The sequence below is a fragment of the Dunckerocampus dactyliophorus genome, chromosome 12 (genome assembly GCF_027744805.1).
Source record: "Dunckerocampus dactyliophorus isolate RoL2022-P2 chromosome 12, RoL_Ddac_1.1, whole genome shotgun sequence".
Taxonomy (NCBI): domain Eukaryota; kingdom Metazoa; phylum Chordata; class Actinopteri; order Syngnathiformes; family Syngnathidae; genus Dunckerocampus; species Dunckerocampus dactyliophorus.
The window spans coordinates 16,920,112-16,947,439 of record NC_072830.1 but is presented as its reverse complement, the minus strand read 5'-3'; the positions used below and the strand labels follow the sequence as shown (position 1 = coordinate 16,947,439).

The 27,328-nt window shown below is 40.7% G+C and overlaps 1 protein-coding gene across 1 annotated transcript; it reads left to right on the top strand.

Annotated features, from left to right (window-relative positions):
• Positions 1-959: 959 nt before the first annotated feature.
• On the top strand, positions 960-27,239 carry oafa (OAF homolog a (Drosophila)). The gene is made up of 4 exons (XM_054793750.1): positions 960-1,588; positions 22,475-22,609; positions 22,699-22,879; positions 26,145-27,239. Exons 1-4 carry the CDS (start codon positions 1,349-1,351, stop codon positions 26,417-26,419), a joined length of 831 nt encoding a protein of 276 aa, XP_054649725.1. The 5' UTR covers positions 960-1,348; the 3' UTR covers positions 26,420-27,239.
• The last annotated feature ends 89 nt before the right edge of the window (positions 27,240-27,328 follow it).

Sequence of the window (27,328 nt, the reverse complement as noted above, 5' to 3'; positions counted from 1 at the left end):
AAATTGTGTCTTTCCAAAATTGAACCCAGGGGTAATAAATACAGAGAAAAAAGAACAGGGCCAAGGATGGATCCCTGTGGCACCCCGCACGAGAGGGTCGCATGGGAGGAGCAGAGGTCACCGATCATAACGGAGAAGCTCCTATTAGCCAGGTATGACCTAAACCACTGGAGAGCAATGCCTTGGATACCGACACAGCGCTCTAGGCGGGATACCAGGACTGCATGGTCAACTGTATCAAAGGCCGCTGTGAGGTCCAGCAGCACCAACACAGCGGGATTCCCAGCATCAACAGACAGGGCAATGTCGTTGTGCACCTTTAACAGCGCCGACTCAGTGCTATGTCGGGATCTAAAACCAGACTGGAATTTATCAAGAACAGAGTTCATCTCTAGGAAAGTTTGGAACTGAGTAAAAACAACTTTTTCTAAAACCTTTGAAAGAAAGGGCAAGTGTGAGACAGGCCTAAAATTGGACAGCACAGAGGGGTCGAGATGAGGTTTTTTTAGGAGGGGTCTAACCACAGCATGTTTGAAGGCAGCTGGGACAGATCCTAAGTTAAGACAAGTTAACATACATATTTCAATACAATAATTTAATAATTTAAATTAGTTAATCCGTGTTTTACTAGTTGTATTTGCACTTACTGTGGATAAATACAATTTAACTGATAATTATTATTATTAATATAAAGATGGATGGCTTCAATGTGAAGAGGCCCCCCCCCTTAGTGGGCGTGGCTTACAGGTGCCAATTTTCCCATTGACCTATGGGGCAGCAATACTTGATGCCTGCTTATTCTGCCTAGCAATTTGTGACGTAAACCCGGAAGTAGAATACAAGCATTTCTGTGGCTCTGCCTTAGGTAGCTACTGTATCTAAAACACTAGCAAAGCAGCGTCATGAAATGTTATTTTTGTTTTTAGAAAATGCAAAGTCTGTAGAGGGGTATTATTAGTTGAGCGTGCAGGAGGAGGATCACATGAGCGGCCTCCTTTTTTTAGGGGGATGGGCACAGTGTTCAGAGGCTGGCGTGTGTGTGAGAGAGTGTGTGGCTTTAAGAGTTTACTACTAGCACCATGGCCTCACACACACACGCTAAAAGTTTGTGCTGCTCGGAGGTGAACCAAATGGTCTAATATGAACACCAAGCTGTGGGAACAGCAACGTACCGGAAGCGAAATACTCTCAACGGAAGAAAAGGGAAATGGTCCCAAGTGAAGTGCAGTGATTGAGGAACGTTGCGTTCACGGACTATGTGAGGACACCGCTGAGGCGATATGAACGCAGACATTCGGGGTTGCTTCTCGAATCTTCCTCGCTTGCCTTCGCTTCTGCGTCTTCGGGGATGTGTGCGAGTTGCATCCGTGCGGCTTCGGTTCGGTCCGTCCTGACGGTCCGTCTCTGCGCCCTGCTGCTGCTCCTCTGCTCCCTGGGACTTTGCTCCGAGCTGAGAGTTCGGGTCCGGCTCGCCGACGGACTGGTGACCGACGAGGTCTTGGAGGCGGACAGCGAAAGAGACGCGATATCTGTGGAGTTCAAGCTGGGAGATGGGACCCTCGTCACTTTTGTGGCGGACTTCAAACAGGTGGGAACTTTAAAGATGGAACTTTTGTATTGTTTACTGGTGATACATGTTAAAGTTGTTGTTTTTTTGTTTTTTTTTTAAGTTAAGACCCCCTCTAGTGTAGTGTATTGGACCCGATGTTATGTTACAGAATCCTTCCAACACATTAGACCGGTGCTTTTCAACTGGCGATTGGCTGGCCAAAAGGTAGTACTGTAGATTCCTAAAAACAGCAGAGATCTCCTCTACTTAGAAGATATTTGACTAGCATTTTGGGTAGTAGGTTCTCAAAAACGGCAGAGAGGTCTTGTCACACTACATTTTTGCTGTAGATACCTAAAAACCACGTGAAGAATCTGCGACAACTGTTTTTACCGTATGTCCTTCAAGAAAGCAGAGGGTTCCTCTCACGTAGAACATCTTTGACTAGCATTTTTGCAGGAAGTCCTTAAAAACAGCAGACCAGAACGCTCTTGTCATGTCGAGGATCTTTCAATAGAGTTTTTGCAGTAGGTCCTTAAAAACAGCAGAGCGTTTGGCCCATATACTGTAGAGGATCTTTGACGAGTATTTTTGCAGTACGTCTGTTATGATCTTTGACTAGTGTTTTCACAGGTGGTCCTTAAAAACAGTAGAATGCTGCTACTTTGACAAGGGTTTGTGCAGTAAGTATAATTTGTGAATTTCTCTTGGAGCGCAATAAAGTATCTATCTTAAAAACAGCAGTGCTCTTGTCATATAGAGCAGAGGACATTAAAAACAGCAGAGCACTCCCATCATATAGAGGCTCTAGTGTTTTTTTTCAGTTTGTCCTGAAAAACAGCAGAGTGCTCCTGTCATATAAAGAATCTTTGAATAGTGTTTGTGCAGTAGGTCCTTAAAAAGAGCAGAGCTGTCCCACTTTGACTAGTGTTTTTTTTTTTTTTTGAGTAAGTCCTTAAAAGCAGTAGCGCACTGCCGTCAAATAGAGGATATTTGAATCATGTTTTTGCAGTAGGTCCTTAAAAACAGCAGAGCGCTCCCACCATATAGACGATCTTTATTTTTTGCAGATCTAGCATTTTTGCAGTCGGTCTGCTCCGATCCTTGACTAGTGTTTTTGCAGTAGATCCTTAAAAACATCACAACAGCTCTGTTACATAGAGAATATTTTTTATTTTTTCGTTTTACAAAAACAGTACATTTTTAAGGGTACCTTTTTGTACCTAAAAAGCTAATATGTGTTGTTTACCCAGGCTACAAACTCCAAAACAAACCCTGACGGTTGTAAACATTCATTAACTTCCCACGGCCTTGTTAATCAAGACTATCGGGGTGTAATCTACCCTAATGTCCCTAAATGATATACTGTACATGTATGTTTTGCATAATAATGTTTCTTTGGGCCTACACACTACTGTATTGGGATACTCAGGGATCAACATTGGTCTACAGCTGAAACCTTTGGGATCAAAGTGATCATCCCCCCCCGTTGGCTATACTGCAACAAGTAGTAGTCCATTGTTGTCCCTCACGGTACAAACCTTACTATTGTCCTCCAATGGGCTAATTACTAACTAACCACCCACTGCCTTGTTAACCAGGGCTTTCACAGTGTGTCACCAGTGTGCAGGTTGACAGCCGTCCCTTGTTCCCCTACTGTGACTTCGTCCATTTGTGTGTCTCAAGGCACAACCTACACATAGAACTAATAATAGGGCGTCGAGAGAGTTACAAAGCTGTAAAACACAATGATTCAAATGCATTGCATTGCATTTCATTTGTCTTTTAATATATGGATTATGTTTTTTTTAAATCTTACATGCACATGTATCAGTCACGACCAATATACAAATTAGATGTTGTCTTGACCCCCACCACCACCGTGCATCTGCCTTATCAAAGATCTTTGACTCACATTTTTGCTGTAGGTTATTAAAAACAGCAGAGCGCTCCTGTTATGTAGAGGGTCTCTCACTGCTGTTAAGGACATTCGGCAAAAAAAAACAAACAAACTCTAGAGCTCTCCAGTCATATGGAAGATCTTTGACAAGGGTTTTGCGGCAGATTCCAAAAAAACAGCCGAGCACTCCTGTCATATGGAAGATCTATGAGGATGGTCTTGCAGAATATCCCAGAAAACAGTAGAGCGCTCCTGTCATATGGAAGATCTTTGACAAGGGTTTCGCGGCAGATTCCAAAAAACGGCAGAGTGCTCCTATTATATGGAAGACCTTTGATGGAGGTATTACAGCAGATTCCAAAAAACGGCAGAGTGCTCCTATCATATGGAAGACCTTTGATGGATGTATTACCGCAGATTCCAAAAAACTGCAGAGTGCTCCTATCATATGGAAGACCTTTGATGTAGGTATTACAGCAGATTCCAAAAAACAGCAGAGCGCTCCGATCACAGAGAGGCTCTTTCACTGCTTTTATGAAAGACCTTTTGCAGAAAAAAAAAACCACTTGTGTTTTTGTCATATGGAAGATCTTTGATGAAACGTCTTGCAGCAGACTCCATAAAAACGGCAGAGTGCTCCTGCCATGTGGAAGACTTTTGATGAAGGTTTTACAGCAGATTCCAAAAAACAGCAGAGCACTCCTGTCATACGGAAGATCTTTGACAAATGTTTTGCAGCAGACAAACAAAACAAACAGCAAAGCGCTCTTATCACATGACAGATTTTTTTTGTCGAGCGTCTTGAAGCAGATTCCAAAAATCGGCAGCACACTCGTGTCATACAGAGGGTCTTTTACTGCTGTTTTGAAGGACCTAATGCACAAAAAAACCTTTAGAGGATACCACCCCAGTTATAAGCCATTGCTTTTTTTTCTCCCCCCGTGTTAATGAAATAGTTAATTAGCTAGACATTAAAACCACAATGATGTCAAGTTAAAAAAAAAACTAATACCCCCCCAACCCCCCACCACCAAAAAGTCCCAATCCCCTCAGGCAAAGCATAACTAACTTTCATTCATCGTTTTTTTTTCATCTTAAGTCTCACTGAGGTCAAGACAGCTGCTGTTACTTAGATGTGGGATATGCCTACGCCCCCACCCCCACCCCCACGCCGCCCTCCACCACTTCTATGTCCTCAAAGGCGGCTGCTCATATTCAGCAACCTTATGTAGCATTTTTCTAAAAGTTTGCATTTTTCTAAAAGTAGCCAAACATATCGAGTGTCCCTTCCCAGGCTGACATCAAATTTCGAAAGATGTCATTGTTTCACTTTAGAAAACGACTGTACTGGGAGACATGTCAATTCTGGAAGCTACAGCATAAAGGGAGTGTGTGTGTGTGTGTGTGTGTGTGTGTGTGTGACTCCCAGTGCAAAGGCATGTGTGTGTGTGATGGTTGCTGTCACACAGAAGCTGACAGCCTGGTGAGATGTGAAGGGGGGGGGGCATCTACCAGGATTAAGTGGGCATGTCTGACCTTTTTTGATGTAGCGCGTCTGCTCGGCTAACCAAAACAGCTAATTTGCAGTTTAGGAGAGTGAGAGAAGAGGCCATCGTACCCTCCAATAATTGATGACCCCCACTTTTCCCCCACCACAATAAAGGGACAAGCCCTGAACTTTGAGTTGAGAGGCATCGGCAGGGTTGTAGAGGGGCCCCATTGTGGTGCGCCCCCACTCATGCAGGCCCTCTCATCCAGACACACATATGGTTTTGTTTATTTGAAATAGAACCTGTGAGATCACTGTAGTCTTCTGTTGCTTTATCTTTTCCAGTAGGTCAGCCTCCACACACACACACACACTCATGCACACACACGCACACCTTTTTTCTTTGCTTCCTGTTCTCTTTTCCCCGCCATGTGTTTTTTATTCAGCGCCCCTTGCACTATCTCCAAGATTTATGGAAAGTTGGATGAGCTGTCACTTCCAGCTGCCATGAATCTTCTGTGCGTGTGGGAAGAAGAGCGTTTTAACAGTGATGTTAAACACTTGCATCATTGTCCTCTTTTGGCCACATGTGTGGATGTGAGTTGCATTCCAGGAAGGGAGTAAAGCCAGCCATTTCACCTTGTTATCAGACTGAAAGTTGACTTTTATCGTACTGGATGTATTTGAGGAAAAAGGATCAGGCTAGGGAGGCTAGGGAGAGGACAATAAAGCCACATTTACACCGAAAGTGAGAGTTCATTTTTAGTCTCTGCGGTGCGGTAAACGCCGATCTCACTCATGTTTCAAGTCTCGCCATGGCTGCGTCATCTACGTCAAGTGCCAATAAATTCAACATAGAAAGAAATACAACATGGAAGCGTACTCTGTGCCGATATTGTGAGCAAATAACTTGCTCACATTAAAATCCTCTTAGGCCTATTTTGTGCACCGAACACACATGGTAGTGTTATTCTGTGTGTAAACGTACTTGACATCCAAAAACGCTCCGTCTTTCTTCAGCTCTGACAAAGTTAGAACGTTTTGTTGTCTTTCATACACTCCTGATCAAAATTTTAAGAATTTACATTTTGCACTGTTGGATCTTAAGGAGGTTTTAAGTAGAGCTTCAAAATGAGAAAAAAGAAGAAATGGGATTGAGGCAAAAAAAATTGGAGTAAGCAATTTATTGCAAACAGGCATTAAAGTGAAATAGGCTGTTCATCAGCTGATCAAAACTTTTAAGACCGTCGCTCAAAAAACCTGAAATCCCCCTAAAATAGAAACACAATGTTCAAAAAAGGACTCAGGAATGAGTAGCTGCACTGTTCTTGTTAATCACCTCAAAAATTGGTTAGGGCGTGCTTGATGCCAGTGTTTCCAGGAGGCTAGTGGAAATGTTGCTCCGGGTGATGAACATGGCTTCCACTGTCCACTGAACTGATGTCCATTTTTATAAACTTCCCTTTCCATCCATCCCCAATTGTTCTCACTTGGATTTAGATCAGGGGAACACGCAGGATGGTCCAAAAGAGTGAGCTTATTCCTCTGGAAGGAGTCCTTTGTCGGGTGGGGCTTGTGAACTGCAGCGTTGTCCTGTTGAAAAAGCCAGTCATTACCACACAGACGAGTGCCTTCACTCATGAGGGATGCCCCCTGCAACATCTCCACATAGCCAGCTGCCGTTTGACGCTCCTGCACAACCTGAAGCTCCATTGTTCCACTGAAGGAAAAAGCGCCCCAGCTCATGATGGCGCCCCCTCCACTGTGCCATGTGGAAAACCTCTCAGGTGGGATCTCCTTGTCATGCTAGTAATGTTGGAAGCAATCAGGACCGTCAAGGTTGTGCGTGTGTCATGTCAAGCGTAGCACTTTTACTCAAAACAGGAAGACGGCTGGATATAATGTTTGCAGTACGTTCGAATCTTGGCACACTGTAGGCAGCTGGAAGAACCCGTTCTTTACAAGGACTGAGTCAGAAACGCTTGGATGCTTGGTTTGCGCACTCGATTCTGTAAAATGATACGGTGATACTAGCTTGTTCGGTTCCGTGTTTGGCTGTACCAAAAGTGAGACAGATTTTTAGAAATAAATTTCATAGAAAACCGAATTCTACGAAAACTAATTTACCACTATATTTCGAGAGTCGGTTAACTGTATTTTTTGAGCTGATCTTACTATTGAAACCAGATTTTTTTGGTTGATGTAAATCTCCTTGTGATAGACTATTCGATTCAAATCTAGATACGGAGGTTACTATTTTGATTCAGCCACGCTAGAGTAATGCTAAATATGATGATAACATTTTGGAACTGTATGATAACTGTCGAAAATGTTATCACAGTTTGTCAATGAACTGTATGTGTCTAACTCCGCCCGACGACCGTCACATCATACCATAATGTTGTGGTTGGTACAAAACGATCGTATTATTTCAGGAAGGGCATTTGTCTGCTTGTGGATCAGTTACTCGATTCCTTGGAATTTTTCAAAAAGGGGCTGGGAGTATCCCTCCTGGAATGTTCTGAACTCCTTTTTCCATACCCCAAAGATGAATAGTACTGCCTAAAGAAGTTGAGACAGCTCAACTTGCCATAGCTGACGTCATGTTGTTGTGCTGTCGACCAGGAGTTGTCAAATGGTCTCAACCTTGGACCCACGTTTTCCAATGTGTTCCAAAGTTGAGACCCACTTTTACTTAAGTCACTTTTAATTTTTATGTATTTTTATCTTTACTTATAGTCATTTTTAATTCTTTTGATTTTATATAATTTTTTACACGTTTTGTGTCATTTTTAATTTTACTTATGTTCATTTATTTTTTACACTAATATTTAAGTAATTTTATTGTAATTTATTTGTATTATTTTTTACACTTTTATTTAAGTAATTTTTATTGTAATTTATTTGTATTATTTTTTTTACACTTATTTGTCATTTTTAATTTGTAATTTTTTTATTTTAATTTGTATTTTTTTAATATATTTTTATAGAAGTTTTCCTTCATTTATTTATTTTGTTTATATTTTCTCTACTTTTTTTTAAGTCAAACAAAGCTAATTTTTCTTTTTTCGCCTTTTGAAACATTAATACACACACTGTAATTACATGTCCAAAAGTGCGATTTACATGAAGAGAAAATATTTCTCAATTTTACTTCAAAATAAGTCACACATGAGTTGTATATGACATATTTTAATGTAATTTTTGACTTGCTGTCTGCGATCCACTCAGAATGGATCTATGACTGACTTTCGGGTCCCGACCCACCAGTTGAGAATCGCTGTTTTAGACGGCCACCGCTGGTTGCAGACACAGTGGAAACACACAAAAAAGGAAGCGAGGAGGAGAATTAGGGCTGAATTTAACAGCAGCTAAGTGAACGAACTAACTTTTTAAAAATATATATATATATACAGTAAATAAATTTGAACATTCCAGCTGCTAGAAAGCATCAATTTGATGAGAATGTGATGAAGTGTCTGCTGCATGAAGGTGGTGAATCCCTGCGTGGATGCTTTCAGGAGGATCACCCCTCAGGCATGCAGACATGTGGAAATGGTGATGCGGTTGAGCTCGCGCTATGACCGTATCATGTTGGGCAAAGCTTTTTGTGCTGATAAGATCTCAGGCTGCACTTAATCACCCTTCTGTTTCTCTGCACTGGCTCATAACTTTGAGCACATGTTTACACTTCAGCAGAGAGAAAGCAAGCGATTGCGCCATTTTATCCCAGGGCGCAATCAAGTACCGTGTATACAACAGTGCAGTCTTTTACGGAGTTAAAAAGGCAGCCCAGGTCAGGTAGGTTACCTGTTGTGTTGTGTTCAGGCGTTATTGATACACCTATTTTACTGGAACAAAGAATAGGATATAATGCACCCTAAAGCACAATAGGAAAATGCGAGTTGGCTCGCTGGTTGTCTTCACTTCGGGATTGGACCTTATCTGTGACACATTGTTGGCTGATGTCCATCCTTAAATCTTTTTGTGCTTTTCTCAATCCTGTGACTCTCATTAAATTTATTCCGAAGGATTTTTACTGCGACTTTCTGGCACTCTATTGTGGGAAATGCTGGTGCTTGCCAGGAGATGTAGCTTTTTCCCATGACTGTCACTCTTTGTCACTTGCACAAACTTGCCCGCTCTCTTTCCATAACAGGTAAGTGTCACCTGTTGGTTGCTGCGTCCATAAAATGGCTTGAATACACTCCTCTTAAAAGCCCACGATGACTCATCACTGAATAGATGAAGTCATTCATTGATGAAACCCAGACTGGGCATCCGCGATCCCTTAATAATTCATTGGAATGCTGGAAAGAGAACAATTGGGAAAAGAGACCAAACTAACCTTCTAATTAATGTTAGCTGCTTACTACCTAATTGTCACATGTTAATTTTAAACATCCTCATTATACAAAGATGATTTCAAGATTGATTGATTTGAATGATGTTATAACCGTAATATGTGTCCCTGTGAGCACCAAACTATCAAATCTATCATCTCCCTCGCCTGTTTGTTCCACTTTCAAGAGAAGCGCCGGTCATTGCTCACTGGTTTCTTCTGAAGTTCAGTCATGAATGGAAAAACCTCCTTCCTCATGGACATGGTGCGCCTATGAGCCGCTCCTAGCTGGATGAGGCCGCCCTGCGTACGCGGCCGTCACAAAAAAGCAGGCTTCGCTACATGTCTTTTAAATAAAGCTTGCCAACAATTGGTGAGTCATATACAGATGCGAGAGCTGGAAGTTTCATCATGTTGTGTTTCTTCAGCGACTGCGCTAACCTAGCGTGATGTTTCACTTCATATGTGAGTGTAATGTTAGCACAGTAGCTCACATAGTTATGCTTGTGTTGCTAAAGTTGCAGACACACAAATCGGCGTCACACTTGCAATACACTATCATGGCACCTTTGTGACTAGAATACGGGATAATGTAATGATAATACGGGACCTACAGTTAAAGCAGAGAGCATTAAATAAGGTGTAAATATGGTACATTAGATGTGCGCAGGTTGGGCAATATGGACCTTAGCATTTAACACAATATTTTTGGGATGGATCATGATATGGAATTGAATGGAATGGAATTAAATTCAGTGGAGTCTTGTATAAAAAGCCACAAACCTTAACCCATATGATTAAATACACTTGTCTCAAATTGTAAAGCACGTTTATTGATTTATGGATAACAAACTGTGCAATACAGCAAATGCATTTAGTGTCTACTAAACTAAGTGTTTCGTATTTTTGACTGGGTAAGTGTAGACGTGCTCGCTGACTCTGTCTCACGCTTCTTGACACACTCTTTGTACTCAACTCAGTGTTTGCGCTTGAGATGGTAGATCAAATTGGTCGTGTTCCCATCTTTTGCCGTCACCGTTGCTTTGCAAAGTTTGTCTATTATGGTCTCTTGCTCCAAATCGAAAACAAACCACTTCCATATTACAAGAGGTACCTCCTCGTTTAGCAGCAATTTCTCCGTCTATAGTCTCCGCTTGTCCTCCACTTGCAGTCATGCTCATTTTCTCTCTTTTGTTGTCTCTGCTCTGCCTTTCTCCGCCAGCACTGGACCATGCTTAGGGCCCAATGAAATCTGTTTTTTTTTTTTGTTTTTTTTTTTTTTGTTTTAATTTTTTAGAATTTAGTTTTTTTAGATTTTACACTTATTTTTACCAGCATAGCATGTGTGCTTTATGGGTTAGTGAATAAAATGTCTGTTAATTAAATGCCAAAATCCTTATATTTATTGATGCAATACATCAATGAACAGTTTTCTATTAGGATGTCAGACTCTGCACACATTGCTACAAAATCTTCAACAATCTGTAATGGCCATGCTGGTGATTAAGGAAGATGTAGTCACCGATGCAATTCCAGCTGCGTGTGTAAGATATTTTTTTATGACAATCTTATTTTGTTTACACAGTTGGACGGCATGGAGCACTTACTTTGAAGGCAGGAAGTGTGTCCTGTGTGTGTTGAGAATGCCTGGAAGACGAGCTGGGTGCAAGAATAAACGTGCTTCTCGTCTTTTTTGCACTCAGAACCTGCATGTCAGCATTGAGCATTGTAAAACGCTCCTTACATTAAAGCGGTAAAACATAACGCGGTTCAAATATACTCGTGTGGCCCGAGTCACACACAAACAACCGCATTAGCATGCTAAATTAAGCTAAAGTTATCGTCCCACCCTATTGCGCAGACCATTAAATAGGCAAAACATTTGTGTGTATTGTGGCCACCTGCAGGCTGTTTCAGGTGTTGCATAAATACTGATATTGGCAGTGACGTGTGGTGAGTTTCATGGCTGGTGAGGCACTGACTTTTTTGGAGGGTTTTTTTTTTCGTATATGAAGTACATGCAGCCGTCCATTCTCCAGGAAAGGTTGTGATACTTTGTTGTAAAAGTTGGATCATCTCCTGGTGAGCTTGGGTATGTAATCCTCAATCTTGGCAGTCAGATTCATTCATTCATTCAGCGGAGCATAAAAATATGTTGAATGCATTTGACTTTTTGCTAATTTGTGCTGCTGCTGTCAAACAAAACAAAAACACTGGCTTTTCCTCAATGGAAGAACAGCATAGACAAGCACCTTCCAGCTCACGCATGCCTCACCCCTTCAGGATACAGTGGTACTGCAAGTGTAGTATGTATTTTATTGTCCGATTAGCCAGTATAATGATGTCACACTTATATGAAAGACTTTACACGGCGAATAGTGTATAATAAATGTTTATGCAACAATATATCATTGGCCACATGCTGACAAACGCTGGTGGTATCCTCACTTGAGAAAAAGTGCAAATTCAGTGTCTTTTACTTATGAAAATGTACAAAAAAAAAGATTGGACTCATACAGAAATGACATTTAGAACAGTGTTCAATGAACAAATATTAATATCTGTTTTATGTTATCATTATTCCAGCCTCACCCGCCTGCACGTCACTGGATATCAGATATGGGTCACTTGAAAATACATGTAAATACAGTTTTTAAAAAATCTGATCTATGCATTAAATGGGTCCTACAAAGACATTGTTGGCTTCTGTACCAGGAATTTCATATCCGTACACGCAAATGAACAACCTTTTACCAAGCTCTCCTGTTCAGCCTTTCACATAGCCGCTCTTTGTTCCCTGTTTTAGCCTCCCCTGTGCTCCTTCTGTGGCCCTTTTGAGTAGCGCATGCGGCGGGCCCCCTTTGGCCTCTGGTGGTGCCCTCGGTCCCTTGGTGATGTCTTTATCCTCCTTCTTTCCCCTCGAAGACCAGATGTTCTTCAGCAATGCTGCCCATTGAAGAAAAGAGGAAAGGGCAAAATCGGTCACCTGACTGAGCTCACCGAAATAAAAACCCCACGTTAAAATCTGGTAACCTCAACCTGCGTAAGCAAAGTGAGGAGCCAATGACTCGAGGCATAAATATGCAATGGCAGCGAATGACTTGAATTGAAATAAAGTCAGATAATAGATTTAATTGTTTAACCCTTACCCATGACAGTGTGTTGCAACAGGATATGAAAGCTGCAGGACACCAGCCAAAGGCTGAATGGGACCACAGTCATCTTCTTATCTATCTACTTCATTTCCTTCCTTGTTAGCGGTCTCATTTCCTGAATGCAAAGCTTTCCCACAAACTGTTGCGGTGGTGGGATAATTGCACGCAATAATTTTGAGGGGGGCAGGGTTTCTAAAGATGACACACTCACAGGTTCGACTCGAGAAGTGCCTTTCTTTCCGTACCCTTGGGTCTTTTTATTTGTCATTGGCTTCCACTCTTTTCCAATTGGTTTGCTCTTTGGACAAGCCAGGTGTGACCGAGCCCCCAATGTGACTCTGCATTCCTGGCGTCAGAGCCTCTGTAATTAGCTTCCACTCAGGCATTTCTTAGCGCCAAGGCTTTTCTCCCACTTCTTTTGTCTGGGTGTCTACCCCCACCCGCCCCGTCCCTCTCCTCGGTATTTTTGTCTCCCATCATGATCTTTAGTCCCTACCATACACCTGAGTTTGTTTTTTGTTTCTTTTTCTCTTGTGTGCACCAAGGCAGACATTCTCCCCCATAAACAAACATCTTCAATCCTTGTGTGTTGTTTTTAAAACAGCAAACTGAGCCATTTAGGCCGGACGCGGGGGGGGGGGTTGGATAAACAGTACAAGTATATCGCGTAAGGTTTTTAACAAACAGGGGCCAAAAGAGGGGGGAGTTGAGCGGGGGCTCTATGCTCCTGAAGCTGCAGGTTCTCGCATTCCAGTGACTTCCTGTTGTTGTGATGCCAGAAGTAGCCACCGAAAAGGCAAATCTGTACATCTACCAAACAGGAGTCAAGCAAGACAAGAGGGTGTGTTTTTGATTGAGGCAGGCCTCCCTTGAGACCCTTCTTCGGGGGAGGTACATCAGCGTGAGTAAAATACAGATAAATGTCTTTTTCAAACCTGCTAAGCTAACTTCACTTCCGTCAAAGACAAAATGAATGGGCTGTCAAAGTTACCGCAATCATGAGTTAACGGAAATTCCCTTTCATGCCACGATTTTCTTTTTTATGCGTAATTAACATGAGCACGTCCTGTTTGACCCTCGGCCCACACCGTAGCTTGAGTAAACGCAGCAGAGGTGCAATTGATGTTTAGCCACAAGCGGGAACAAATGTTGAGCATAAATGAGCAAAAAAAAAAGTGTATTTTGAAAGGTAAGTTTAGATTCAAAGCCCTGGCAGATGGCTCTCTCTCCTGTACAAGACCAAAGTTATTTGTATCTACTGTGGCTGTGAGTTGAATTCACTGTGAGTTGAAGTCAACCGAGTACATCAAATCTCAAATGCCACTTGCTGGACTCAGCTGGAGAAACTGCTGGAGCCCTGCGTTTTTATTGTCATTTATACAGTAGTACTTTGACATACGAATGTCCCAACTAACGTGTTTTAGATACGAGCCCTCCCTCATCTGATTTTTTTTCGCTTTGAATTGCAAGCTAAAATTAGGTTACGAGCTGCTAGTTACTGACAGGCATGTCCGAAGACAGCTATTTGGAGGGCTTGTGTCACCTTAGTATGTGGGGGTAAAGGCGGAAGTGAGTGAGCACACACACAGCACTCGATGAGATGGCAGTAAAGGCTCACAAGGGAATCTGTTAGCGTTATTATTTACTCGTGATTTATTCGCGTTTGTGCTTGAACTGCTGTGTTTGTCAAAGAGGACAGAATAAAACATGTGGTGTCATACTTCCCTGTCCTTGAAGACCACACTAAAGAAAGTGTAATAAAGTGTGTTAAAATGAGTGTTTGTGTGTGTGTATGTCGCTGTAAGAGAGTGTTTGGAAGTGAAGTATAAGCTATAGCCTGACGGCGCTACAGTACATGGGTGAAGTCCTAGTTCTGACTGTTCTTGAGCACTTTAGTTTTTGTAAATTGTCAATATTTTGTTTTCCAACACCCTATTTTTACTTCACTGAGTTGGCGGGTGTTTTATAATGTTGGTTTATTATTATAATTTGCTTGAAGAGAATGACATGTGAGTGATGGACAGTTTACCTTACCAATGTCTACTTGTCCATTTTGTTTGTGTTCGTTTTAGTGTTGAGCTGTTTAAAAAAAAAAACAAAACAAAACAAAATGTTTAATAAACAAAAAAATTGCACAAAGCCAACATATTACCAAGTCTCATGTTGATAGGTGTGTTAAAAACTTTCAAATGATCTTTCAAAGGTACGCTTATTATAAAACTTCTTTCTGTCTGTCACAATTAATCTGCGATTAATTGTGATTAATTACAAGTTAATTATGGGCAAGATGTGCTTAAGTAAGATTAAATATTTTAATCGATTGACAGGCTTAATTTTTAGTTCAAGCAGAAAGGTTAAGCGAAAAAGGCCACACAACATTACGGAAGCCTACCGATACGTATCGTAATGGCACTGGTGCCGAGGTATTCGGTCGTAGCTTAGGTGCAGAAAATGCAAACGAAGCCACCTGCAACAAGAGCTTGAAGGTGATATTATGCAGGTAATGTCTTGTAAGTAATGCAACGCCAAGGAACACAACAGTCTGCTGTTTTTAAGCATTTTTTGCCGACATTAAAACTTTGTATTCAAAACCATATTGTGTCGCTTGTTTATAAATACTGTCAGCACCTAGCGCTGTACTGAATTGTGTTGTGTTGTACTGCTGCTGTATGTCACATTAAACATGCAACGCTGACCTGTCCCGCTTGTTGAGGATTAAGCTGTAGCGGGCAGGATTACACAAAAACTTTAGTTTAAAAAGTTTATTTTTACATTTTGTTACAGTCTGTTTGCATTGGGTACAAGCCGATCCAACACATTCTAGTTGTAGCTGTTGCGCATCTCTTCACAGGAGTCGTTAATCATGTGATTCAAATAAACATTCCATGCGCGGTCAATTAGCCACTTAGCTCCACAGTGATCCACAGTGACCCGTCAGTATTCCCTCTGGGCCTTCCATCGGCCTTATCAGGATTCCAGGTCTTAAGAGGGGATCGGTGAATGGGATTGGGGGAAGCCTCTGCTCAGAGACGGGCCCGTTGTTTTTATTGTGCATGTGTTCATGCATGCTCACATCTATCTAAAAAATTAACGTCACATTTAATTATTTTGAGTGCAAACCTCTTTAATGCTCACTTTTATACATAGTGTGTCAGGCTTGCTGGGTTACGACCACAGTGGCTGTGAGTATTCTCTATAAATGGCACCCTTTGAGGGTTTGAATGGTCTTTTGTGTGTCTTTTAAGGCCCACCAAAGGTAGTGTGCAATGAAAGCGGCACCCGGCTCTCTCCTGTTTTAACAGGTTTTTAGTATGACCCGCTAAGGCGAGGTTGCGTGAATGCCCGCCTGTGTTTGGCGGCGAGCCAGTGGTCGTTTGCCTGCAAAGTCTTGGGTGTGAGGAAGCAATGCTACGGAATCTGTAATTGTGTGGATTATTTATAGCCGTGCTGACATTTGTAGTGCTCTGGTGAGGGGAACAGCCTAAAGGCTATGCCATTCTTCTTTTGTAACATGGCAACGCTTGATAATCTACTACGTTCATACCTGTTGATAAGCTGAAGAGGCTGGAAAACGAATGAATTGTCTGTGTTAAGTGATTTGTTTATGGTGGTAGTCATGGCAAATGTTGTGTTCAGGAATATTGACTTTGCTTTCCTGCTGTTATTTACAAGCTGCAGGTTTACTTAAGGATGATGTGCTAAAAGTGATTTACCAGTGTCTTCCCAGAGTTACTTTCACACCATGATGGCAAAAAAACAAGACCGGCCCACTGGACTGGGTCGTTTGCCTGTTCTTTTACACCGCAATGTTGTTGTAGAGATGCAAACAGAAAAGTTGCAAGGGCTCCAGGTGGTCTCATGTACTGTAAATACCTAATTTCTTATGTTCCTGCAAAGAGATTAGGGCGTTAATTGGAAGCAGGTGAACATTTTTATACAGGCTTTTTGATAAATCAACTTTTTTAACTTAAATAATAATTTGGAGTGCATGAAAAAGTGGAAAGGAAAACGGAGCTCTCTTAGATCACATTGTGATCTATTAACAAGCCTGACCACTCAAATGACACTTCAAATGTAGAAATCTTTTAGCGTTAATAAAAAAAAGTACATCAGGAGGTCGCCTACAGCCACAGCTGTCAATCCCTGTATGTGTCTCTATTGTGGTACTTTCATGAATGTAGCTCCCAGCTCCTGTTGTGGGATTACTGCCTGTCTTTAAGAGATCCCTTCATGGCAGCGCAGCACATTCTCACTCTGCTTCTTCCATAATTTTCTCTCTAAATAATTCAGCAGCGGTGCTGGTTTTGGCCGGCATACGTGATCCGAGTCCAAGCAAACCCGACTACTTCTGTCTTGGAGGGTATTTCCGGACAAGATGATGTCATAGTTTGAAGCGTGTTTGCTTGTAAAAGCCCGAACTGATTATTATCCTCGCGTCACCTAAAGCACTAAGATAGCAGCAGTTGTTATTACTTTGTTCCGGGCCTGCAATTAACCGTCATTCCATTAATGGTTGACTTAAGATCCTTTTTAAAAAAGAAGCATTTTTGATTTTTTCCTCAATTGTGAAATCCATTTTGAACTCGCATGGTAGACTCGCATAGCGAAGATACACGCTTGCATCATTAGCATTATTCAGACCAGGGATCACCAACGTTTTTTCTTGCGAGAGCTACTTTTAGAAAATGAAAATGGCCACGAGCTACTCATTTTTGGAGAAATGATTTTCATACCTTATTTCAACCCAAACAAAGCAAATATGCTTGTTTTACCAAAACATTCACAAAATGCTGGTATCCGTATTTAGAAGGTTGTAAATATGATATTCGATTTATACATAAAGAATCCTACTTCGCAGAAATTCACTTATCACAGTCGGGTCTGGAACCAGTTAACCGCAATAAAACGAGGGATTACTATAAATACGTTTCTCATTTGCGTCTCACGCCAACCGTGGTGCGTTCACGTGCGGGAAAGTGCGGAATCCCAGAGCTTGGTGAAAAAAATCTTACCAGCGAAGCATAAAGATATAAACATAACAATTAAGGTACATGTACGCTGTGCATTTTACATTTGTATGAAATGGGTTTTCTGTGGAAAATCTTCAGTACCGTTGTTTTTAATTGGCCAAAAATCGGTGAATTAGCAGGGCCGTAAATGCGCGGGGATCTACTGTACTTGAGTTTTATTGGATTAAGAGGCTCGTAAGCCATTTGATGTTTTCTTGCTTAATGTAGCGTCATTAATTCCATTTCCTGAAGGGTCAAACTGCTCTTTGTAAGCCTTCCTTTTGCAAGTCACCATGTCTTGACCTTTTTGGTCTCAATCCAAATAGCGGGCATTGGAAGCAGATAATCATTCATGTGTGCTCATAATGACACACGAGACGAGGGGATATATGTGTGTGTGCGTGTGTGTGTGTATACACACTGTAGTCACTACAGAGCAGTCTTCCAAACACACAGAGTTGGTACAGCTACTCTTTCCTCTGTAATTACCCAGCCAGCCCCGAGGCAAATCCATGTGGCTGACATGAATGCCTTGCCCTTTGCTTTTTCTTCCTCGGCTACACACACACACACACACAGACACACAAACAGTCCCAGTATGTGCGTACAATATGGGAGGTCTTGAAGTTGTGGCCCTCCCTGCACTTAAGGGGAAACGGTGTTCTTGCTGTTATCTCTTTTGGCTTTTTTGGGCATCTGTTTAAGTGATTCCTCTGCTCAGTTATCATTTCTTCTTTTAATAAAAAAAAAAAAGGCACATGGTAGACTAGGTTGGATTGTCAATGAAAACAACGTGTTGTGCTATGACAAGAATGAAGCATGGCTCCATTGGGATTCAAATGGAAAAGGACAAAATAACTCGCAGTGAGCCGTTTTGAAGCAGGTCACTTCCTGGTCTTTAGAGTGTGACTGAAATATTCAAAAATGTCATGAGCGGTTCTTCAGAACATCGGCTTCTCTTGCCGACTTCTTGCTGCCAGAGACCTGGCACCGCTTCCTCTTACACGGCATTGGCTGGAGCGTCTCTACCCAGCATGCCTTGCCTTGCAGTTGCTAAAGGGAAATGTTTCGAGTTGACGTAGTTGCTGTTTATTATTCCTCGTAGTAGTAGTAGTAGTAGTAGTAGTAGTAGTAGTAGTGTTTGCCTCAAGGTGTGTTGACTTACCTCTTACATGTTTGCCAATTTTGTGTTCACACCGTGATTGTACAGTAATCCCTTGTTTATTTACGGTTAATTAGTTCCCGACTGTGATAAGTGGATTTCCACAAGAAGAATTTCCTTATTTCTAAATAGAATATTTTCATAGCATAGAAAACCCGTTTACAGCCGTCTAAATATATTTTTTCACATTATTAGATCCCTCTAGACATGAGATAACGCCTCTATAGCCAGCTTTACACTCGTATTACCCAATATATTTGACATAATTAGATGCCATTAAAGACATAAACAGGACTCGTGCTAATGTGTGCTGCAATAAACGTCTTCTGGACGTGTGGCCAGAAAGTGGCATTGGGGGTTCAAAGTTGAGTTTTAGCTGGATTACGGCCGCAACAGCAGCCCCTGTTATACCTGCAGTCAAAGCCTGTTGTTCACATCTGGCACGTGTGTTACGAGTGACACTTGGTGTCCAGTGTACAATACTACATTTCGTCTTTTAATGCCTTATACTGTATTTATGTTTTCGTTCATTTAACCAGTTTTTATGCTTGAAAATATGTAATTTAGTCCAAGAACATGTGATATTAGCTTAATTATGTGTATGTTTTGGCTAATAACAACCACAAACCAGCAATCATTAATGAATTCATTTTTGAAAAACCGCGATGGTGTGGACGTGATGTTCAAACCACAAAGTGGCGAGGGACAACTGCCCACCCCCTCAAACTCTCCGTTAATTTCACTGCTTGCCCACGTAACTCATTCAATACCAAAGACGTATTTATACATTTTTATAAACCCGAACGCCCAATCCCCAAAGATGTACTTATACGTTCTTTTATGTGCGAGAGGCAAAACGAGGTGATGACGCAACTGCACACTAATGGATGTCACTTTTAGAGCAGTTGTAAGCCATAAGAACAGCCACAAGGTAGCAGAAGTGCATTTGATAAGGACATGTGAATGTGAATGGAAAATCACACATGACAGCAAGGAGGAAGTGGAAGGACGAGGAGGAATGGAGTATGCAAATAGTTAAGCATTGTAGGGAGGGAAATTTTAACGCGTGAACACACACGTGCGCACACACACAGTTCAGTTCGAAATATGAAAATTCTAAATAGTTAATGGTGTTATATTTGTCAATAAACTGTTATTTTGACATAAAACAACTCTTTTTTTGGTCAAAAAATTGTGTCAAAGTGAAAATTATGCTTGAAATGTATCTTATCACAAAAAACTATCTCACTTTTTTTAGTCGGGAACTGATATTTTCCTGAAACTTGCCTATGTTCTACTGCTGACTACTAATGAAGGACCCCTGCATTAAAAATATTTTTTTGCATAATAGGGGCTCTCCCATGTTTGCACAAATCTAAATACGTGTCTTTTCTCCACATGTCACAGAGACCTATGAGAGTCATGTCAGAAAAAGTCCCTGAAGCAATATTTGCTCAGTTATTTGCTCCCTAAAGGTCAAATAGTGTCACATGGCGTGTTTGCTTTTATTGTGTACTTGTCAGACAGCCTTGACTGACAAAAAAAATACTTACCCCAAATGAGCAACATGCAAAGTAAAGCAATAAAGAACTTTCTGGGGGGGGGGGGGGGGGGGGGGGTTGCATTCTTGTTTTGCATGCAGGAAATGGGAGCGGAGCTCATTAAGGGTTATCTGGGGGATGTTTATTTGAGGGGGGGGCTTCTCCTCAGCAGCCTGTTTGCTTCATATGGCAGTGTGAAAAGCGGAGGAGGGGTGTTTTTTGGGAATGGGTCTGTCGAGGGCTAAAGCTGGAGGAGGATTCGGTCGGGGGGTGGGACGGGGAGAGGGTTGATGTCAGATGAATAGGAGGACAGGTCTGCTCTCCTAGTTGGAGCTTCCCATCATCCTTCATCCATCATCCAGACTCTTTATGGCCTTGGGTTTGGCGCCAGATCTCTTGCATGCTTGCCAACAGCAACAAGTCTTTTTTTTTTTTCATGGATTCTCCACTCTAACCATTTTCCTACTTCTACTGTTCCACATAAAACAGGAGGAGGACATGTTTTTCCATTTCATAGCTCGAGAGAGACTACCTAGCTACTGAACATACAACATTTAACAATTAGCATCCATACGTCAGCAGGCGACCAGTCCAGGGTGTACCCTGCCTCTCCCCCAAAGTCAGCTCGGATAGGCTCCAGCATCCCCCGACGACGCTAGTGAGGATAAGCGGCATAGAAGATGGATGGATGGATGTTAGCAGGCCACCTCCTGGTTCACAGGATAGACAAGAGGACTGTACCAGTTTTATTATGGGGCGGGTGAAAGGTTCCATTGTGACTGAAAATGCAAAAAGAAAAATGACATTACGATAATAAAAAAAAGAAATTTTGCATCGAAATTCTTCCCTAACACATTTATAAGTTGCGAGCTAGCAGCAGGGGTGTCCCAAATTTTTCCAGCGAGCGCCACATAATGACAAATCAAAGGATGCAACTTTGCCACTTTGATATTTTGTCAAGCAACACATGTAGATATGCTAAGAAGTTATATATACAGTATTTCAAGAAAGAACTGCATCTCAGCTTTGTGATATACTGTAGAATGTGATATGTAAAAGCACATTATTAGTCTCAACTTCCATCTTTGCTTTTTAAAATTTTCCAAATATGTCAACTTTATTCCTAAATAATCTTTGGAATTTTTTTAAATAATATTATGACTTTGCTGCCATAATATTATAGCTTTCTCCCAACTTAATTTCCCAAAAATTACAGCTTAATTTAAAATTGTTTACTTTTTTTTTTTAATGTTTTCTCGTTAAATTAGGCACTTGTCCTCTTGGAGGTGTGTTTAGACTCCTTATCGTGTCGGAAAACTGCCAATAAAAAACAGCCGCAGGCCGCAAAGTTTATTCTCGTAAAATTCCACCTTTTGTTCTTTTTAGAATACAACTTTTTTTCTTGTAATATTTTGACTTTATTCTTGTAAAATTACAGCTGTTTTTTTATTTTTCCTGTTTTTTCCCCCATCTATTTCAACTCTCTTCTTGGAAATGTTCTTCTCATAATTAGGAATGAATAATTCCCTTATTTTGGCTATACAGTATTCTTGTAATATTAGAATGTTTTCAGCAACCTAATTTTCCCAAAAATTACTACTTTATTTGTTGTATTCTTTGTTTCTCATAATGGTACGACTCTCAAAACATTGTTGTAGATTTCTAGTTAAATTATATGTTTAGAATGTGCCGCGGGTCAGATTGCACTTCCCTGATCTATTATATGTTTGCAGGCCAGTACAAAATATGATGACCATACCATTTTTTCATTCTGGGGGGGTGTGAACGCCTCCATTGTGACTTAAATAGCAAAAAGAGAAAGTAAATTCTTAAAAAAAAAAAACAAATGTGTAAATGTTCAAAGAAGTTGTTTTGCACCAGAATTATTCTTCTTAGCACATTTGCTACCCAGTCTACAGCATGCTAGCTAGCATCTATTATATTAGCAGGCTACTTCCTGGTTCACAGACAGCAATTGGACTGTACCGTTTTTGATTCTGGATACTTTCATTGGGACTCAAATGGCAACAAGAGAAACATTTCTAGTAAAGTAAAAAAATGTGTTTTTAAAAGTCATTGTTATTCATATTAGCAGTAAAATTATTCCCCTTCACAAAGTTGTTTTTTTTGTATAAACAAAACAACCAAGTAACAAACGGATCAAAACAGCACTTGCACTTTTTAATGAGGTTCTGGAATTGCTAACCAACAACACTTAACTACAAATAATGTTTGTATGAATAATATTTGTTCTTGGCTGTGTAATTGCTGTCTTGTGGAAAATCCTACGACTTGTGCTCTTGCTCATCTCTGGCTTCTCTTGGCAGGAAGTGAAGATATTCCGATCGCTAATCCTGGGCGAGCTGGAAAGAGGGCAGAACCAGTACCAGGCCCTGTGCTTCATCTCTCGCCTCAACCGCAATGAGATCATCCCCAGCGAGTCCATGGCCCGCCTCAGACAGGTACCACCATTTTTTACACCAAGGCATGGTTTCAGGTGTTGATTTTGGTGTGATTTTTTTTTTTTTCTTCTTTTTTTTTGGGCTTACAGAAAAACCCTCATGCCATTCGCTTGGCAGAGGAACGCCGAGGCCTGGAGCAGCTGACCATGAGCGCCTCGGTCAATCTGAGTCGAGCCTGGCAGCTGAGCAGCCACATCCACAACATGTGCAGCGAGGCCAGAGAGGCCATCTACACCAGGGAGGCTGATGTCAAGCACTGGCTGGACAAAGGTCACGCTTCGTCTTATCTTCAATTATCTCTCCAACTGTCATAGGATGTCTCCTCTCTCGCCATCCGCTGTCCATTAGCTCTCTTCTCACACTCTTTATTAGCGTGACACTAACATCTCTGCTTTATAGCACTCAGACACTTCTGTCCTCTTAACTAATTCTAGGAATTATCTTTTTGGTGCTTCCATTCCTAATACATGTCCTTATTGCTGAATGGGTGGTGGGGAAAGCAATAATTAGAAATTCCATTCAAAACCTGCCCAAGCCGGCCCCTAAAATGCCAAAAATAGATGCGTCCGAGAGCCATAATGCTGGTTAATACATCACAGCATACTGTATCATAGCAACCCCCCAGGTGAGAAGTGGCTGTTAACAGGATAAGGAATCAAAAGAATCAATCTGATTGGATGCTTAAAGGGACGGCATGTGAGCAGTCTGATTAGACAGTGGATGACATGTGATGGCATCAGTGCAGTCTGATTGGATGATTAATAGGATACATGATGCTTGGCTGCATATGATGAGAAATTCCAATCTTTTGGTCATGGAAAAATAATAGCCCGCCCATTCACTACAAGTTAAACATTTTTCTTTCATCAAAATCATAGCGGATCCCCGCACAGTCACGATTCAGCATTCACAACACCGCAAATGTGCAGGTTTTTGGTCAAAAATGATTATTTTTTTCCCACAGCCTATTCACCATAAGTCAGCAGTGTTCAAAGTAAGTCCCAGGGGCATTTGCGGCCCATGTCTGTTTTTTTTGTTGGCCCGCGGCACATTAGAAAAATGTAATTTAACAAGAAAACCTAAAATAAATAAAAAAAAAATAGTAAAAATGGAAAATTCTGTCGTAATCTTCCAAGAATAAAGTAAAAATTTTGAGACAAAAAAGTTATAAATGAAAATAACATCATTTTAGTAGCATGAAATTAAAATATTAAATAAATAAATATATTTTTTAAAGTAGCAATATTATGAAAAAGTTGTCATTTTTTGAAAATTCTGTTTGCGAAAAAAATTATGTAATGTTATGAGGACAAAGTAAAAATATTATGGGAATGAATTCATAATAACAAAAAAAATTGGCAGAAATGGAAAAAAACACTCTAATTTTTATGACAAAGTTAAAATATTAAGAGAAAAAAAGTCATATTCTAACAAGAAAAAAGTTTAAATTTTACAAGAATAAACACGTAATATTTTGAGCAAAAATGTAATTTAAGTAGCATAAAGTTGAAATATTAAAGACAAATATGTTTTAAGTTGTAATATTATGAGAAACAAACAAAACAAAATAAAGTTGTCATTTTTTTTTTTAAATTAGGTTGGGGAGAAAGTTATAATATTGTGGAAATAAAGTGAAAATATGATATGGTGAAGTTATAATATAATGCAAAGATTGTTTAAGAAGAAAGTTGAAATATTTGGAACATAAAAAAACAGCAAAGACAGACGAAAGACCGAAGTTCATACTAATATTACAAAGCTGTTTCACACAAAGCTGAGATGCACTGTTTTTTGGAAATAATAATGTGAAATATGTATTCATTTACAAAATATGCATCCTTGAATTTTTCAATATGTGGAAAAATGTGGACACCCCTGCCATAAGTCAGAAATAATTTAATAAAGCACTGTTAGAAGGCCCACAATTTTTACATGTTCATGTCTTTATGCTTCACTGATGATGTTATTTTTTTCATCAAGTGTTGCGATTTCGAACTTTGTTCAGTGGTTCTTCAACACACCATAGTTGTGTGGCTGTGACTCAGATTCCATCTGTTCCTCAATCGTCTTACATTATCATGCATTCGTAGTGAGTACTTACACATTTTGTTAGGGATGTCCGATAATATCAGCCTACGGCTATTATTAGCCAGATATTGGCATAAACATGTAATATCGGTTGATATCGGTATTGGGTTTTTCCCTATAATGACAACCGAAAATAAAATTAAATAAAAAGAAATATTTAGGGCTTAAACTTGAATTGTGTCAGTGATTGTGAGTGAACAATGGCAATTGAAGAGAGAAGGGAAGGGTCCAGTCACTTTCATTGCAAATGTTAATGTAAAATACGTATTTTTTTGTAAATGAATGATACATTATAACTTATATGCATGCTGTTCTTTCACATTCAGGATTCATGATGCTTTTTACTGCAACGTTCCTAACTGCCTGGCTTATTTTGAGTCGTTTTGCTCGCTTTTGAATGTGCTCAGGTCACGATGCGCTGTGTTTTTTTTTTGTTGTTGTTGTTTTGGTTGTGATGTACTGTACTCCCACATGGCTACACTGATGTTGCATTTCACGCAGCGAGGAGTTACAAAGCATTCCCCTTGGAACAGGTCCGACCTCAGAGTTACTCACTGCAAAGTAAACAAAAAAATGGCTGGCAAACCGTGTACAGCTTGTATAGCAGTATAGATTTACTATCCACTGAAAGTGAGTGGAGTGGCGGAGACATACTCCATCACCTTGTCCTCTTGGAGGTGTGTTTAGACTCCTTATCATGTCGGAAAACTGCCATGCCACCCACTTTCCCAAGGGAGAGGGACAATGCTCTGCTTCACATTGTCACAGTACAATTCATGTTTCACCTCACCTCAGTTTCGTATGTTCTTATTCTTTTTCTTGTGTTTTTCTTTCTTTTCTTGGGAGAATGAACAGAATAAGAATTTCATTGCTTAGTATAACTGTCCGTTTTACTATGCATATGACAATAAAACTCTAGAATCTTGAACTGCAGCTCCGACAGTGCTGGCAGCACTCATGCAGCCCCAGACCATGACACCACCATACTTGACTGTACTGTAAGCAAGATAAAATGATCTTACTTGTATTTGTCAGCTATTTAGACAGTAACGGCTGTGTGTTGAGTCATTTTCAGTGGATAGTAAATCTATACAAGCTGTACACTGACTCCTCTAAAGTATATCCAAGTTTCATTTCTATAGCATCGCCCCTTGAGAAGATATGATAAAAATGTGAGGCATTAAAAAAATGCACATTTCTGACACACAATAGCATCAAGTGGTGGATGCTTGTCTCTCAACATGGAGACAATGAAGTCCAAATTGCATCAGGGTGAGGAGAATATGCATGAAAGCACCAACAATGTCATGCTCCTGCACCATTATCTCCAGTACGCATCCTCTTTGCATAAGAAAGCTTCCCCCCGCATCATCTCCACTCCAGATTCACACATTGGATGTCTCCTCTTTTGTCCTCTTAATAGCTCTTCCTTCTCTTGTTTATTCAGGCGTGGACGGCTCCGTTTTTGAGGTGCTACCTCATACGACCGAGGCGCCCCACTTCCAGGCCTGTCACGCCACTAAGGACATGTGGCAGCCGTGTCTTTGCACATACAGCCTACGTCTGGAGTGGTATCCGTGTCTCCTCAAGTACTGCCGCAACCGGGACAATACGGGCAAAGGGTCCACCTACAAGTGCGGCATCAAAAGCTGCAGCAAGGGCTACCACTTCACGTACTACGTCCCCCAAAAACAGCTTTGCTTATGGGACGAGGAGACCTAGTGCTGGGCCTCATTTTGTTTGTTTAGAGCAGACGAGTTGACACTGGGGAAGAAATGAGACAATAACATCACTGTGATTTAAAGTGAAGTGGCCTTTACATCTGAAGAGGATGGTATTTGTCACTAGTGACAAAAAACGCCAGCTAAGGAACCTCATCAACAAGCTCACAGACACGGACAATGCTTTGCAATGCTGGATTTATTTATTTTGCTCGACTACGGACTGTTTAAAAAAATATTTTTCTTATGTATATCCTTTTTTTGCATGGAAGCATGCTGTTGATAAACCACAGCTCCTCAAACAATAGGATTCCACAACTGTGTCTCAACTGTATTGTTTTTTGTTTGTTGTTCTTTTTTTTTTTTTAAATCAAGGCTCATTTCCAGCACTCACATGCTCAGCCTGATTGCGTCAAATAAACCCAAAGTCAAAGCAAAGGCTGTCAGGAAGTTTAAACAGATGCTATTCAGACACTGGACGGTGATGGCACTCACTTTTAACCGCTATACTGCCATCTGGTGGTCCATTTTTAACATTTCTTTGCTGCTTTGTAAAAAGTGAACTGTTCTTTAATTTATGCAGCTCAAACCCATGATCCTAATATACATTATTTAAGGTGCACTTCTTGAACATGCGGGACCAAATAGAGCAGTGTTTACCGTACCAACTATGGCCTTCCCCCCCCTTCGTTGAGCAAGTGCCTTCATATTTTCCCCACCCCATGAAAGAGTTTTTACTATAATGTATGGATTTTCTACGTAAGGAGGAAATGAAGCAGTGTGCCATTCAAGAGTCGTCTCAATAAAGTGTTTAATTTGCACGGCATTGTTGATTTGACATCATTTCATAGGTGCAATCAATATTCATGTCCTGCATGATCATCACATTTGGCTATTTTAATGTTAAGAT